Source organism: Spermophilus citellus, assembly GCF_964194105.1.
Source record: "Spermophilus citellus genome assembly, chromosome: 17".
Taxonomy (NCBI): domain Eukaryota; kingdom Metazoa; phylum Chordata; class Mammalia; order Rodentia; family Sciuridae; genus Spermophilus; species Spermophilus citellus.
Window position 1 is genome coordinate 48,904,625 of NC_138199.1, and position 14,096 is coordinate 48,918,720.

The window sequence follows — 14,096 nt, forward strand, 5'->3', positions numbered from 1 at the left end:
TGAAAACAATGATTCATCACTTGGGCCTATGCAAGTATCCAATTGGTGACATTTTGACATCAAGGGGCCAAAAACTCCACCCTCAGATGGTGCTAAAGGGACCCCATTTTCTAAACATGTGTCCTAAGAAGAGCTATGAAGACTGGTTACATTGTCAGGTGTGGTGGCACACACCAGTAATCCCACCGACACAGGAGTCTGAAGCAGAAGGATCACAAGTTTGAGATTACCCTCAGCAACTTAGCAAGAGCCTGTCTCCAAATAGAAAAAGAAAAGGGGTAGGGATGTAGCTCAGTGGTAGAACACCTCTGAGTTTAATCGTCAGTATGGGGGGGTGATCACACTTGGGATGTGCCAACCACTGATCACCTCCAGTCACACTGCTCCAAACCTTAAATCACCCTGCTTCTTTATCCCATAAATATCCCCAAGCCCTGCCCTGTGGGAGGTGGGTCTGAGACTTGGTTCTCCCATCTCCTCATGCTTTGCTGCTTCATGAATAAACTTTCTTTTGCAAAACTCATGGTGTTAGTGATTGGCAAACTGCACAGCAGGCAAAACAGGCTGGTTAAGTAACAGTACCTATGTGCCTTGTAGAAGCCAACTGTTTTTTTATTTCTTGGGTCAAATGACAGCCTGCTTTATTTTTACTGGGTTGATTGGGAAGGATGGGAGGAGTGATAGTTAAAGGATATGGGGTTTCTTTTTGAGGTAACAACAACATTCAAAATTGACTTTGGTGGTGATGGTTACACATATCTGTGACTATATTGAAATCCAGTGGTGCCAGGCATGGTGGTGCATGCCTGTAATCCAAGCGATTCAGGGGACTGAGGCAGGAGGATCAAGAATTCAAAGCCAGCCTCAGCAAAGGCACTAAGCAACTCAGTGAGACCCTGTCTCTAAATAAAATGCGAAATAGGGCTGAGGATATGTCTCTGTGGTCCAGTGCCTCTGAGTTAAATCCCCAATACCACCCTGCCAAAAAAAAAACAAAAAACAAAAAACAAACAAACAAAAAAAAACAAAACAAAAAAACCACTGGATAAACTACATTTTAAATGGATGTTTTGGATAGTATGTGAATTATATCTCAATAAAGCTCTTATTTTTTTTATTTTTTTATTAGTTGTTCAAAACATTACAAAGCTCTTGACATATCATATGTTCTTATTTTTTTTTAAAAAAAGAGTATTTCTTGTTGGACTTCTCTGGCAACAATGTGAAAAATGATGGACCAAGTAAAGCTTACAAAAGAAAAAAAGGAAGCAGGGTATGGTGGTGCACACCATAATCCTAGCAATTTGGGAGGCTGAGGCAGGAGGATTACAAGTTCAAGCCTGACTTAGTAACTTAGGAAGACCCTGTCTCAAAATAAAAAGGGCTGAGGATGGTTGTAAAGTATCCCTGGGTTCAATCCCCAGTACCAAAAAGAAGAAGAAGAAACAGAAAAAATGGATTTGCAACCTCAAAGGGATGGGGTGAGGGTTAGATTAAACAGATCATCTACTTAAAAAGTAGTATTCAGAGGAATCAGTCTGAAAGTGCTGGTTTCTCTTGAGACTCCTCCTTTCTCCATCCACTCTCCATCCAGAGAGAGTACTCTAGCCAGAGACCAGGAAACATAGAGCTCTTTATGCCAAATGACAAAGAAGACTGGGGCTTGGGGGGGAGGGGCGGGAGGCAGGCCGGGTTGGAACCCTCCTCCCCTGGATTCACAGTTTCAGATGTTTTTCCATCTGCTCTCGGAGTTTGTATTTCTGGATCTAGAGGAAAAACAAAGGAGCGAGAGTCAGGTGGGGTCCCCCCCTGTTAGGGTGAGCAACCACAACCGTTTGCTTGGGACTGAGGGCTTTTTCAGCTTTTGGTGTTAAGATTGAGAAAGCCTGGGACAAATCAGGATGAGATGACAGGTTAGTCCCCCTATGCTGCCTCTCCTGCTCACCACTGAGAGAGGCATGGGTTGGGCCACCTGGAGTCCCATGACACCCTGCCCCTCCCTGGCCACCTCCACTTCACACACCTTTCCTGAGACAGTGAGGGGGTAGTCACTGACAAAGACGATGTAGCGGGGGATCTTGAAGTGGGAGATCTGCAGAACAGAAAGACAAAGCAAGAGGCTGGGCAAAGTCACAGGGCAAGGGTTGGGGCAAGAGGGTTCACTTGGCTGGAGAGTCATGTCTGTAAGGGTGGGGCATTCCCCAATCCTGGATGGTTGGCAGGAACAGGTGTGTGAGGGAACACTCAGGGGTCAGAGAGATGGAGGACGCTGAGGCTCCCACCTTCCCTTTGCAGAAAGCTTTGATCTCCTCCTCAGTGGTGGTCTCCCCACTCTTTAGCCGGATGCAGGCACAAATCTCCTCCCCCATCCGGTGGTCCTTCACTCCCACCACCTTCCAAGGTCAGAGACAAATATCAGACATCATCGTTTTCCCGCTTGTTTCTTGCTTCTTGGATCACACCTGGGCTCACCTGGCTTGGGTGCCTCACCTGCACTTCCTGCACCTGTGGGTGTGTGTGGAAGAAATCCTCAAGTTCTGCTGGGTAGATGTTCTCACCGCCCCGGATGATCATGTCCTTAGAGCGACCCACGATCTTGCAGAAGCCCTGCTCGTCTATGGAGGCGATGTCTCTGTAGATGAAGCCGAGGAATGCCCTCTATTCTCTGCTTTAACTGGCTCCCTTGCTCACTCATTCATCAAACATTTATTGAGCACCTGCTATATGTCCCCCACTGTTCTAGAAGACCCAGGAGGAATAAGACACATTCTCTGCAACTTATAGTCTAGGTAGGAAGGCAGAGAACAATAAACCAGTACAATACCTATCACATATTTTCTCTTTCTCTTTCCCTATCTGTGCACTTGCTTTTCAAGGCTGGTTTCTGTTTCATCATTCATGTCTTAGATCAAAAGTTTCCAGAGGCCTTCTCTGACCACCAGCTCTGAGAAAAGCTCCCCTCCCCATTACAACCACCTTTTCTCCTATTGTGCACAGCATAGAATCCCATTTAATTTTTTGATGTCCAAAATAATCTGTCTTCCTCTTCCAGACAAGTGGGAAGTAAAAGCAGGGTCCTTTTTATCTTGCTCTCCATTGGGGCAACAGCAACAAGAACAATGCTGGCCCCTAGGAGATGAGTACTAAGAATGTGCTGAGCTAACAAATGAGTGACTGAATCAATCTTGGCTCCAATTTTGGGAATATGGCTACAGCACACTGTTCTGGTGTCTTGTCTCCGTGCTAGGTGTGGTTACCCACGTTGTACACATTTTGGAAGTCAAGTCTCCAGGATGAGAGGGGCCCTCTGGACACCCACATCCTCCTTGTGCTAATGTTTCCAGCTCAGTCTCAGAACCCACAGTCTCCCCTCAGTAGCCGGAGTCTCTCCCCCACCCTGCCTTCTCACCCTGTTCGATACCACTTGTCCTGCCCAACTGCTTCAAAGGTCTTCTGAGGCTCTCCCCAGTATCCCTGCATGACGCAGTACCCTCGGATGCACAGCTCCCCGGGCGTGTTCAGCTCGGCCAGCTCCCCCGTATTCACATTCACGATCCGGGCCTGGGACAGGTCAACTTCAGGCTGGGGCCACCTGCCCACTCGTTCCAGGACTGGCAGCCCTCAGGGATGGGGAAAGCTTTGCCTCCCTTCACCCAATAATGAAGTCCCCTGGCTCTGCCCATCACAGCCCAGGGAAGGGAGAGAGGCCAGAGTAGACTCATCACCAGTCAGAGACCTGAACTGGGCATGAAAGATCAGTCAAGGCCAAGGCCAGGGGTGCTGAGGGAAGAGGAGGCAGGGAAGGAAGCTTGTGGAGGGCCAGGCCAGCTGAAGAGTTATAAACTGCAGAAGGGAAGGGAGTCTCCTCTGACTTCCTGTTAAGCACCAAATAAAGAAGCCAAGGAGGGTGGTGTGGCAGTGTCATGTGATCAGGAGGGGCAGTCTGAAAGCCTAGTACAAAAGGAACCACACACAGCCAGGCGCGGTGGCACATGTCTACAATCCCAGGAACTCAGGAGACTGAGGCAGGAGGATGGAAAACCCAAGACTAGCCTCAGCACCTTAGTGAGGCCCTAAGTAAATTAGCAAGACCTTGTCTCAAAAAATTAAAAGGGGCTGGGGATGTGGTTCAGTGGTTAAGAGTTCCTGGGTTCAATCCCCTGTTACCAAAAAAAAAAAAAAAAAAAAAAAAAGAAGAAAGAAAGAAAGAAAAAGGAGCCACAGCCAGTGTGTCTCGGTTTGTGCATCCAAATATGGGCATAAATATGTCAGTTCCAGTCTACCTTCCAGTTGGGTATCCCTGCTGAGGGCCATTACCAAGTAGAAATGACGCATCAAAATTTCCTTGCTAGCGTACCCCATGTTAATGATTTCGCTGTTGACATTGCATGTAAGGTGACCTTGCTCAAAGACCAAGGCGGATCCGGGTTTAGAGCTGATCAGGTTTGAGGAAGTATCCCGGTCCTTGGGTTAAGGGCGTTCCCAGTTTAAGACCTTGGATTTTAGGGAAGTTCGATGTTGAGGATTATTGCTGCTGGAATTAGGGCGTTCCTGCTGCCTGAGCTCCCATTGAGTTCTCGTGAGATTCAGAGAGAATTTTGGGAAAAAAGCCTCGTGGAGGAGGTGATTTGGGTGGCAGCAGAACTGGGATTGCCCCAGAACGTGTGTGGAGGCCAGTGTGAGTTCGGGAATAAAGAATTGCTGTTTGAATCTACAAAGCTGTGTGGTGGCTCGTGATTCTGTGCCCAGCCAAGACTGCGGCATATCCCAATGGGGGTGGCAGTGAGGCTGTCAGATATGGGAGGGGCTCATATTCCTGCATACTCACTTCCCATGGGACTGCTCCAGTTGGGAGGGAAGGAGAGAGGAGATGCACCAGAGGAGAGGTGAGTTCCAAGGGAAGCAGCTGCATGGAGCCCCTAACAGTAACCCCACAGGGACAGAGAAACTGGTATGGCAAAGGAGTCATGGCTGGGATTTTGAAATTGAGATGAGCTCCGGACAGTGTCTGGGATGCAAGGGACCCCCAGAGGGATAGGTTGCTTGGGAAACCATCTACACCCAGTCAGAAGAGCAACTCCACCAAAGCGAGAGGCAAGAGTCAACGGGGGAGAAAGAGCTAGGTAGGAAAAATCTCTGTGCTCTGGCTCCTCTTTGAGGCTTCCCTGGCTGCCCTGAAGCAGACAGTGGGCTTGGCAAAAACACACCTCAGACAGGAAGGGAGGCAGCTGGCAGCTGCTCAGGGCCTCTCTCCCAGCTCTTCCCCTTTCAGCCCACAAAGAGCCTTGGCCAGGCCCAGCAAAGATCCTGCTTCTAGGGGCTTTCAGCATCTTCTGGGAACTGTTGGGACCTCTAATGGAAAGCAATAAATGTCCCCGAGTGGTGGAAGTTGAGGTCTGAGGGTCTTGGTCGGGGGCTCACCTCCGTGTGAGGCATAACTCTGCCCACACTCTCTGCCTTCTGCTCCAGAGTGTCCTCAGGGAAGTTCATGAAGGTCACAGGACTGTTCTCTGTAGTTCCATAAACAACCTAGAGGGTCCAGAAAGGGGGTTGACATTGATCTCTGCAGGGGTCCCAGATCTGAAATAAAACTGAGACCTGGGAAGCCATTCTGTCCTAGCCAGGGCTCTCAGTCCTGCTTCCTTAGAGCAGTCACATGTCTGTCTGTGGCTCCTGGCATTACCAACATCCTAGACTTCTTTCCCCCATCCACATGCTGCCTTAGCCCCACCTTCCTGATTTCAGGCCACAACATCCTCTATTCCTTCCTTCCAAACCGAAGGCCCCATAAACTTGATGAGAAAGCCAGTCCACCTTGGCCAGCTAGAAGTGGCACAGATGCAACCCACCCCCAAAACCTGGGACAAGTGCCTGACCTTGGGGTGGGTGCCCCAGAGCTCTGCAGAATTTCCTGTAAATTTACTTTCATCAAAATAAAATACAACCAGAGCAGGGATTTAAAACGCCTGTGGCACACACAACCCCCAGCCCCACCCCTGCTCTTTCAGTGGTTGGAACATCCTGAACATCAGAAAAATCAGAAGCCAGCCTAAATACCATCAGAGAATGTTCTAGACTACCCTGTATTCTACTAGATCTTTACCTGTGGTCCCCCATCCCCCTGTATCAGCTGGTGTGGCTCTGGCACAGCTGGGATCTAGTTCCTCCCTTACCCCTCAAAATGGACAATATCTCCTGCCAGGCAGCCCAGAGCTTACCTGGGACCAGAGCTATGACCTTCCTGCTCACCCTCCCCTGTCCACAGGAATCCGGACACGGTGGCTGGCAAGTGGGCACACAGAGACCTGACCCAGCTGGGGAGGGCTGCCCACAACCTTGTGCATCTGGCAGCCTGAACTGGCCAGGGCTGATCCTGACCCCACATCATCCATCCTCACAGTCCTGGGGCCACTGCCCAGTTGTGGCCTCTGCCAAGTACACCTCGGCGCCACTCGGCTGCCACCCTGAGACCCCTCAGGGGTGGGTCCTGACCACTGGGAGATGGGGATATTTTGGGGGAGATCTAGGAGGGGGATGGTACGACTGTGTTTGTCCCGTGGCCTGTGGTCTCCGAATGTTTTGCCAGTTCTGTGGGTCACTTCCCACGCCTCCGCCCCCAAGTTCCCACTTCTCTGCTTAGCCTTCAGCCCTAGAAAAAGGGTGGGTGCGCGGGTCAGAATCGCAAGCCTAGGACTAGAAGAGAAGAGTCAGGGAGGAGCCCAAGGATGAAGGAGCTCCTTAGGGTCGGCTCTGGAGTGTCTAGCCAGAAGGGGGAGCCCGACGCCAGAAGGGCTCTCACGCTCGGCTGGCTCAGCACAAGAGTCCCATTAAAGCGCCGCCGGCTTGCCCACCACGGCGAGACGCATCCCGCTGTCCGGCCCCGCTTCCTCTCTCCTCGGGTTCAGGGCACTCCGCCGAGTGTGCATTGGGTGGGGGAGACGTGGAGACTCAAATTTGAGCAAACAAATAAGTTCGGGGAACGCCTCCTCTCCGGTGTAAACTTGGGGCTCTAGACACACCCATGATCGCCCTGCCCCCCCCCCAAAAAAAAAAAAAAGCCCAGGGAAAGGAGGTAGGGGGAGAAAGGGCATCTCATCTGAGAGCAGGCAGCAAAGGTCTCAGACTGAGGGGTACGGTCTTGTCCCCCAATGCATGGTCGCCAGGTGGGGGAAGGGCCCCTGGCCCTCTCGCCATGGAGGGCGGGGGAGCATCTCTGGGCGCGAGGGAGTTAAGTCCAGTGGCCTCGATGCTCCACGTAGTAGCTGGCTCAGGCCGCCGGCTGCGGTCGGGGCCACCATATAAATAGGGCGGGAGACCCGAGCGCCCAGAACTTGCCGCTGCCCGCACCTGGCCGTCGCTGACCCTAGCCCCGGCTCCAGGCATCCTGGCCATGGCCCGCGCGATGCTCTTACTCAGCCTCGGCATTCTGGCCAGCCTTCTGCCGGCGCTGGACGCCTGCCCCCAGAACTGCCACTGCCACGGAGACCTGCAGCATGTCATCTGTGACAAAGTGGGGTTGCAGAAGATCCCCAAGGTGTCAGAGAAGACCAAGCTGCTCAACCTACAGCGCAACAACTTCCCGGTGTTGGCTGCTAACTCGTTTCGGGCCATGCCGAACCTCGTGTCGCTGCACCTGCAGCACTGTCAGATCCGCGAGGTAGCCGCGGGCGCCTTCCGCGGCCTCAAGCAGCTCATCTACTTGTACCTGTCCCACAACGACATCCGCGTGCTGCGTGCGGGCGCCTTCGACGACCTGACTGAGCTCACCTACCTCTACCTGGACCACAACAAGGTGACCGAGCTGCCCCGCGGGCTGCTGTCCCCTCTAGTCAACCTCTTTATTTTGCAGCTCAACAATAATAAGATCCGTGAGCTGCGCACAGGCGCCTTCCAGGGCGCCAAGGACCTGCGCTGGCTCTACCTGTCAGAAAATGCGCTCAGTTCTCTGCAGCCCGGAGCTCTGGACGATGTAGAGAACCTCGCCAAGTTCCATCTGGACAAGAACCAGCTATCCAGCTACCCCTCCGCCGCCCTGAGCAAGCTGCGGGTGGTGGAGGAGCTGAAGCTGTCCCACAATCCCCTGAAGAGCATCCCAGAAAACGCCTTCCAGTCTTTCGGCAGGTACCTGGAGACCCTCTGGCTGGACAACACCAATTTGGAGAAGGTGAGTGCTTGACTGCAGAGCTCTGCCGGGCTCCTTCTTCTCCCCCTGAAAGCTGGGAGCTAGGACCACAGCCGGGCACCATCCCCTCTCCTCAAATTCCCTGTCCCTCTGGCTATTTCAAGGCAAGGAGCTCTGCCACCTCTCCCTCTTCTTGTCACATCCCCACCCTAATCCTTATCTGGCTGCCCTCCCAGGACTCCTGCATCTAAGAGGAGAGGGGCTACCCTGGCCCCACAAATGGCCTCTTAGGAGCCTCTGTAGTGCTCCCAAACCCCCACTGTGAGCAGTGCCCACCTCTTCCGGTGGGGCCTTCCTCCCCTCCTCTGCTGTTTTTCCCAGTCTCCAGTAAACCTACCATCCCATAAAGAAAGGTTTGTTTATTGAGAAGGCTTCCAGAGTTTCTGGGCAAATCAGGCCCACAAAGAGACCCTGTTCCTGGTGGGGGAAGGCCTGTGTGCTAAGGTGGACTGGGGGGCTGGGGAGTGAGGGGGGAGCAAATACCTGAGGAAGACCTCTACACCCCTCAGAGGTCCTGGTGGATGTGCTGCCCCCACCCCCACCAATGTGCTTGCGCGTGCGCGCGCGCGCGCGCACACACACACACACACACACACACACTTACTCACTCACGCCATGATATTTTCAGGTTCATTCTACCTAAGTAGGGAAGTCAAGACATAGGGACCAAAGACTCCCTAGGCTGCAGAGCCATATGAAGGAGCAAAGGCAAGCACTCCATTGTCAGCCCTTGGCACTAGACAACCCACAGGAAAGCCTGGGCTGTGTGTGCTTCACTGTCCCCCAGACTGCTGGCTGCCTTTTGCCCATTCTAGTCCCCAGACCCATCTCCTGTGTGCATTCTCACTTAGTCCTTCTACCCCTGGGATGCCAGATCTCTTCCTTGGGACTGGAAAATCACCCTGGGACAGAGGCTTCAGACAGGAGGTTTGGGTGGGAGCCAAGACAAGGTAGAGGGCAGTCTGGTCACTAGAGAATGTCACACCTTAACCTAGGCTGTTGGAGAAGGCACAGACATGGAGAAGATGACAGAATCCACCTGGGCAGCAGCCAAACTTTGCCTGATTGGATGGAGCCTGCCAGGGCTTGCCCTTCTGTAGCTCAGACCCCACCCTCGCTGGTGGTGGGATCCTCTATTAGCCACTAGTGCCAGAGTGGCCTTTTGGTGGGCAGCAGAACAGCATATCAGGGACTGATTTGGGTTAGGGGCAGCCAGACAGGAACAGTGGCGCCTGGGGCCAAGATGTGGGCACCAATGGAACATTTCCTCTGGAGCTGTCCAACTGGCCAATGTTTTCACCAAGGTGGCTCCACAAATAGTGTCTGGCAGGCAGTGAGGATAAAGCTGGGGGAAGTCCCAGGACTCTGGGCTGTGGGCAGCCTGGGCCTGCTGCCTACCCTGCCAAACACTGACCAGGTTCACCGTGTGCCAGTCTGAGCTCCTGGGGACAAATTCTGGCTGCCATAGCAGCCCAGTATTTGCACAGGGAGTGTGGTGCCCAGGGGAGGGGTGTGGGGTGTGGTCCTAGGGCTACTATTTACTCTCTAGTGTGACTCTGGCTAAAGGGACAGAACTTTTTTTTCCTTTTTATCATCTGCTGGTTAGAAACAACACCTCCTATCTCAAAAGGGCCATGGGGATTAGCCCGTCTAGATAACTTGATCACTCTGCTTTGAAAACTCCTCAAGGTACCAAGGCCTGTGTCCAGGAGAAGACCCTGCTCCTCTGTGGGGACAGAACTGGGAAAGGCTGCACATAGGCTAGAGCACTCACTCCAGCCCGCCTTACCTCCCTAGTTCTCAGATGGTGCCTTCCTGGGTGTGACCACGCTGAAACATGTCCATTTGGAGAATAATCGACTGAACCAGCTGCCCCCCAACTTCCCTTTTGACAACCTGGAGACCCTCACCCTCACCAACAACCCTTGGAAATGTACCTGCCAGCTTCGGGGTCTTCGGCGGTGAGAATGTTCCCATGTCACCCACAGAATCTCCCCTCATTTGGTCCCGCATTTAGCTATCCTGGGCACACATTCCAGATTTGCTAGTAAGCACGGGACCCTGGGAGCCTCAGTTTCCTCATTTGTAAAATGAGGATGACAGCTCCAGTCTATCCAGAGGTCAAGTCCATCCTGGCCCTATAGCTCCCTGTCCTTTCCCCTCAGTATTCCCACACACTTTCCCCAACCCCAGCAACTTTCTGTTTCTCCAGATGGCTGGAAGCCAAGGCTTCTCGCCCAGATGCCACCTGTGCCTCACCCGCCAAGTTCAAGGGCCAGCACATCCGTGACACAGACGCCTTCCGCAGCTGCAAGTTCCCCACCAAGAGGTCCAAGAAAGCAGGCCGCCATTAAACAGGTGGGGGCTGGGCAGGCAGGTCCCCCTTTTTCCTCTCTGGAGATTCTAGCAAGTGAGCTGGTATCACTCATGATTCCCCCACCTCTGCAGGAGGGGAGAACTGGTGTTCCCCTCTGGGAGGAAAAGATGGTGCCCAGGACTCCCACTGTCCTCTCTTACATTGTCAATGATGTCGGAGTCCTAACACACATCCTCACCTCGCCACAGGTCCTGACTCAGCCAGTCCTGGCGACTGGCCTCTGCCTTCTGCCGGAGAGACTACTGACCTTCCCACCACCACCCGCTCCTCCCCTCAGCCTCTGCTGATGCACAGAGCTGCCCACAGCGGCACACGTCCTGGCAGAGGGCCCTGGGCACTGTACCACCAACCCAGCTCCACCTGACAGAGTGCAAGGGAGGACCCAAAGCCCCTCTCAACCATCACGGCTGGCCCTGTTGTGGCTCCTCTCAGAGAAGCTGGTGTCAACACCCCCGAGTCCAGCAGAACCAGAGCAGGGTGATCATCAGGATGGTCACCCTCCCAGAACCATCCTTCTTCTGTTCCCTCTCTCCCTGCCATTTGGAAACAAATATCAGACCCTTAGCCCACCCCCTGCTTCCAGAAACGGTCTCAAGCCCTTCCTCCAACTCTGCCAGCCCCACCTGCCAGGACGCTCTCACAGGACACCAGTGCTTGGCTGCACATCCTCCCGTGCTGCGTTTCTGCCCCAGATTTCTATAAGTATAAATTTATGGATGTATAGTATTTACTCCCTGTCACCTATCTCCATGCCTCGTCAGGTGCTGAAGAGGCCAGACTGTGTTTTCTCATTTCTGCTTTCTGGAGAGAGGGCTGGCCTAGGGGTCACCTTTGGAGATCTGGCCTCAGTTCATCCCCAGACCTGTCATTCAGTCCTCCCCCCATCCTCCCCTCACTCCCAGTGACTCTGGCTGCCACTCACCACCAGCTCCTTCGTGTTCATTTTGTGGATGATGGCTCGGACCAGCTCTGGAGGTGCAGGGGACCCGGCGATCACACCTGAATCAGAGAGCGAGGCTGACACAGCTCCCCCTTCTCCCAGATCAGTGGACCCCCTTTATCTACTGCTGGTTGATCCTGGACCTTCTTTCCTTCTTTCCCTGATCCTGGGCCTATTTCCACACCTAATATCTGGCCTGCGCCTGGTGTCCAGGGACACTGGGGATTTGCCTCCCTCTCACCCATGTTTTCACAGGGCCCTTCCTGTCCCCCTAAAGAGAAGACTGGCTCATTCAGGCCAGTCCTGGGGGAAAGCAGCCCCGTCCCCATGCCTGGCCATCCTTGGCCCTACCCCACCTCCACATAAGGATGATAAGTCGTAACTGGAGAAGTCGGCCTGGTTCATAATGTCCACGAACATCGTTGGGGTGCCAAATATGGTGGAGCCTCTGTGTAAGGGGAGGGTCTTCAAATTAGGCTTGGAAATGGAAAGGAACTCCCTCTTCCCACCCCACCATGAACCTCATTAAGGGCCAAAGCCAAAGCTGTGGGGAACAAGCAGAAGCTCAAGGCAGGAATTGGTCTTCTCCTGGGAGTCCCCCACGACCCCATCCCAGGTCTCATGACTAGAAGGAGGAGACATTTTGGAAAAGGTCAGGGCTCAGGTGCAAGGACTAGGAGAATCTCATCAGCCCATGGGTAGCCTGTCTACCAGTGCCCACTTCTCTCTGGTGATGGCCTCCAGCGCCTTCTTGCCATTGAAGCTCGGAGAGGACAGAAGGAGAGTGGCACCGTGCATCACACACATCATCGTGCCCCCCACGGAGCCCAGGCAGTGGTACAGGGGGCAGGGCATGACCACCCGCAACTCCTCTGGCGGCTAAAGATGGAGACATGAGGCTGAGTTTATCATGGGAGTAGAAGCCCCAGAAGCCAGTTCCTCCAGCCAGCAGGGGGAGCCCAGCAAGCTGTCCCGCTCTGCCCACCTCCCCACAGCCTCCAAACCTTGCCCCAGTCCAAACCCATCTCACCTTCATATGCAATTTAAGGCGCTGGCCTATCATGTTGGAGTTGTTCACAATGTTGTAGTGGGAGAGGGTGGCCCCCTTGGGGCTGCCTGTGGTTCCCTACAAAGACAAGCAGGTGACACCTTGGCCTGCTTTCCCCCATCTCCTTCCCACCCTCGGCCACTGCCCAGGATCGATGCCCCAGATCCATTTGCTTCTCTGGTATATGTACCAAAGGTCTACCACGTGCGGCGAGGGGCCAGATGTGGGGATCCAGAAATGCGAACGAGAAGGACTCAGTGCTCACGTCACTCCCATGTGACTCACGTGAGGAAGCCCACTAGCCATGGGGGCTTGGACAAATTCTCTCTCTGGGCCTCAGATTTGCTTCCACTAAAGGAGGGACAGGTTCTACCAACTTTAAACTCTGAGCCCTAGTGGCTCAGTAAATCTGTACCACACTGGGGAGCAGGAGGGCCAGGAAAGGGTCGTGTGACAAGGACACCAGTGATTTTCCAAGGCAGAGCAGAAGGGTAGAGGCCAGTGTCAGGAGAGTGCCTGCTCTCCTGACTTCCTGTGGTCTCCCCATCCCTGGGAATGGGTCACAGAGGGAGGGGGCATGTGTCAGCTGGGCTTGGGGCCTGGGGACCTCTGCCCTACCGAGGTGAACTGGATGTTGATGGGGTCATGGCAGGACAGGAACTGCTGGGTGTGTTGGAGCTGGGCCAGATGCTGCTCTGTGCTACCAGCCGCCACCACATCATCCAGCAGCAGGGTCCCCGGCAAAGGGTCGTCCACCGAGATGACTGTGGTCAGATCTGGGAGACTGGGGGATAGGGAGGATGGTGAGAAGCAGGGGCTGTGGGTAAGTTAGGGGTTGCTCCAGGGGATGCCAGCCCCACCCCTGGGGCTTGATGGAGGGTAAAGGAGTCAGGGATGCTTCGTGGTGCTCCCCAAATCCAGGATACACCTACCTCTCACTCTTTAAGGCCCCTGGCTGGGCCTTTTCAAGCTCCGGACAGATCTGCTTCAATATGTTGTAGTATTGCTGGGTCTTGAATTGCTTGGGGAATACGAGGGCTTTGCAGCCCACCTGTGGAAGGGCACCCCCCCCCCAACTTATGATCAGCAGGAAGCCCTAGACTAATCATCTGCTCTTTTACACATGGGCATCACTACCCTGATGTGCGCAAGCACCATCCTCTGACCCACACACCGGCCGCACCTGCATGCACCCGACTCCACAGCAAACACACAACCAGCTCCAGACACCACACCCTGAGACATGGGCCACACACGCAGAGCCACACTGGCTCATGACCACTGTGATACACACGTGCTCCCCAACAACACGCACGCCAGCCTTGTGTCTGGCCCACCACCAGAGGCTTGGGTCCTCCTTCCAACCACAAACGGCTGGGGGAGGGACACCCTTGCTGCATGGCCAGGTCTGGCCCCTGAGCCAGGCACCAGCAGGGGCCCTGAGCTACCTTTTTGAGGACATACTCCAGTTCCATAGCCTGGTAGGCTGGGTTCACAGACACCTGGGGGGAACAAGGAGGGAATGTCTGTCCTGGGCAGCCACTCCACC

The 14,096-nt window shown here is 53.9% G+C and overlaps 2 protein-coding genes across 4 annotated transcripts in view; one reads left to right on the forward strand and one right to left on the reverse strand.

Moving 5' to 3' along the window:
- Nucleotides 1-1,123: 1,123 nt before the first annotated feature.
- Nucleotides 1,124-14,096, reverse strand: part of ACSF2 (acyl-CoA synthetase family member 2) — a 33,845-nt gene continuing 20,872 nt past the window's right edge. Inside the window, exons 4-17 of one of the 3 annotated variants that reach the window (XM_081271696.1) lie at nucleotides 13,996-14,049; nucleotides 13,480-13,598; nucleotides 13,166-13,331; nucleotides 12,530-12,625; nucleotides 12,221-12,378; nucleotides 11,883-11,947; nucleotides 11,482-11,558; nucleotides 5,422-5,529; nucleotides 4,829-4,948; nucleotides 3,410-3,561; nucleotides 2,491-2,632; nucleotides 2,283-2,393; nucleotides 2,024-2,092; nucleotides 1,124-1,766 (exon numbers count right to left, since the gene is read on the reverse strand). In XM_081271696.1, the coding sequence (XP_081127822.1) occupies nucleotides 1,716-1,766; nucleotides 2,024-2,092; nucleotides 2,283-2,393; nucleotides 2,491-2,632; nucleotides 3,410-3,561; nucleotides 4,829-4,948; nucleotides 5,422-5,529; nucleotides 11,482-11,558; nucleotides 11,883-11,947; nucleotides 12,221-12,378; nucleotides 12,530-12,625; nucleotides 13,166-13,331; nucleotides 13,480-13,598; nucleotides 13,996-14,049 (1,488 nt within the window). In that variant the 3' untranslated portion in view covers nucleotides 1,124-1,715. Of the gene's footprint in view, nucleotides 1,767-2,023; nucleotides 2,093-2,282; nucleotides 2,394-2,490; nucleotides 2,633-3,409; nucleotides 3,562-4,828; nucleotides 4,949-5,421; nucleotides 5,530-11,481; nucleotides 11,559-11,855; nucleotides 11,948-12,220; nucleotides 12,379-12,529; nucleotides 12,626-13,165; nucleotides 13,332-13,479; nucleotides 13,599-13,995; nucleotides 14,050-14,096 lie in introns of all 3 variants that reach the window. The other 2 variants (XM_081271695.1, XM_081271697.1) reach the window with 2 other exon arrangements.
- Nucleotides 7,331-10,884, forward strand: CHAD (chondroadherin). Its single transcript, XM_081271698.1, has 4 exons — nucleotides 7,331-8,164; nucleotides 9,980-10,143; nucleotides 10,395-10,540; nucleotides 10,748-10,884. The coding sequence occupies exons 1-3, from the start codon at nucleotides 7,391-7,393 to the stop codon at nucleotides 10,534-10,536; spliced, it is 1,080 nt and encodes a 359-aa protein (XP_081127824.1). The 5' UTR covers nucleotides 7,331-7,390; the 3' UTR covers nucleotides 10,537-10,540; nucleotides 10,748-10,884.

Coding starts and splice junctions, on each gene's coding strand:
- CHAD (XM_081271698.1), top strand. CDS start 7,391: ATGGCCCGCGCGATGCTCTTACTCAGCCTCGGCATTCTGGCCAGCCTT. Junction 8,165..9,979: donor ACAACACCAATTTGGAGAAG/GTGAGTGCTTGA, acceptor TTACCTCCCTAG/TTCTCAGATGGTGCCTTCCT. Junction 10,144..10,394: donor CAGCTTCGGGGTCTTCGGCG/GTGAGAATGTTC, acceptor CTGTTTCTCCAG/ATGGCTGGAAGCCAAGGCTT.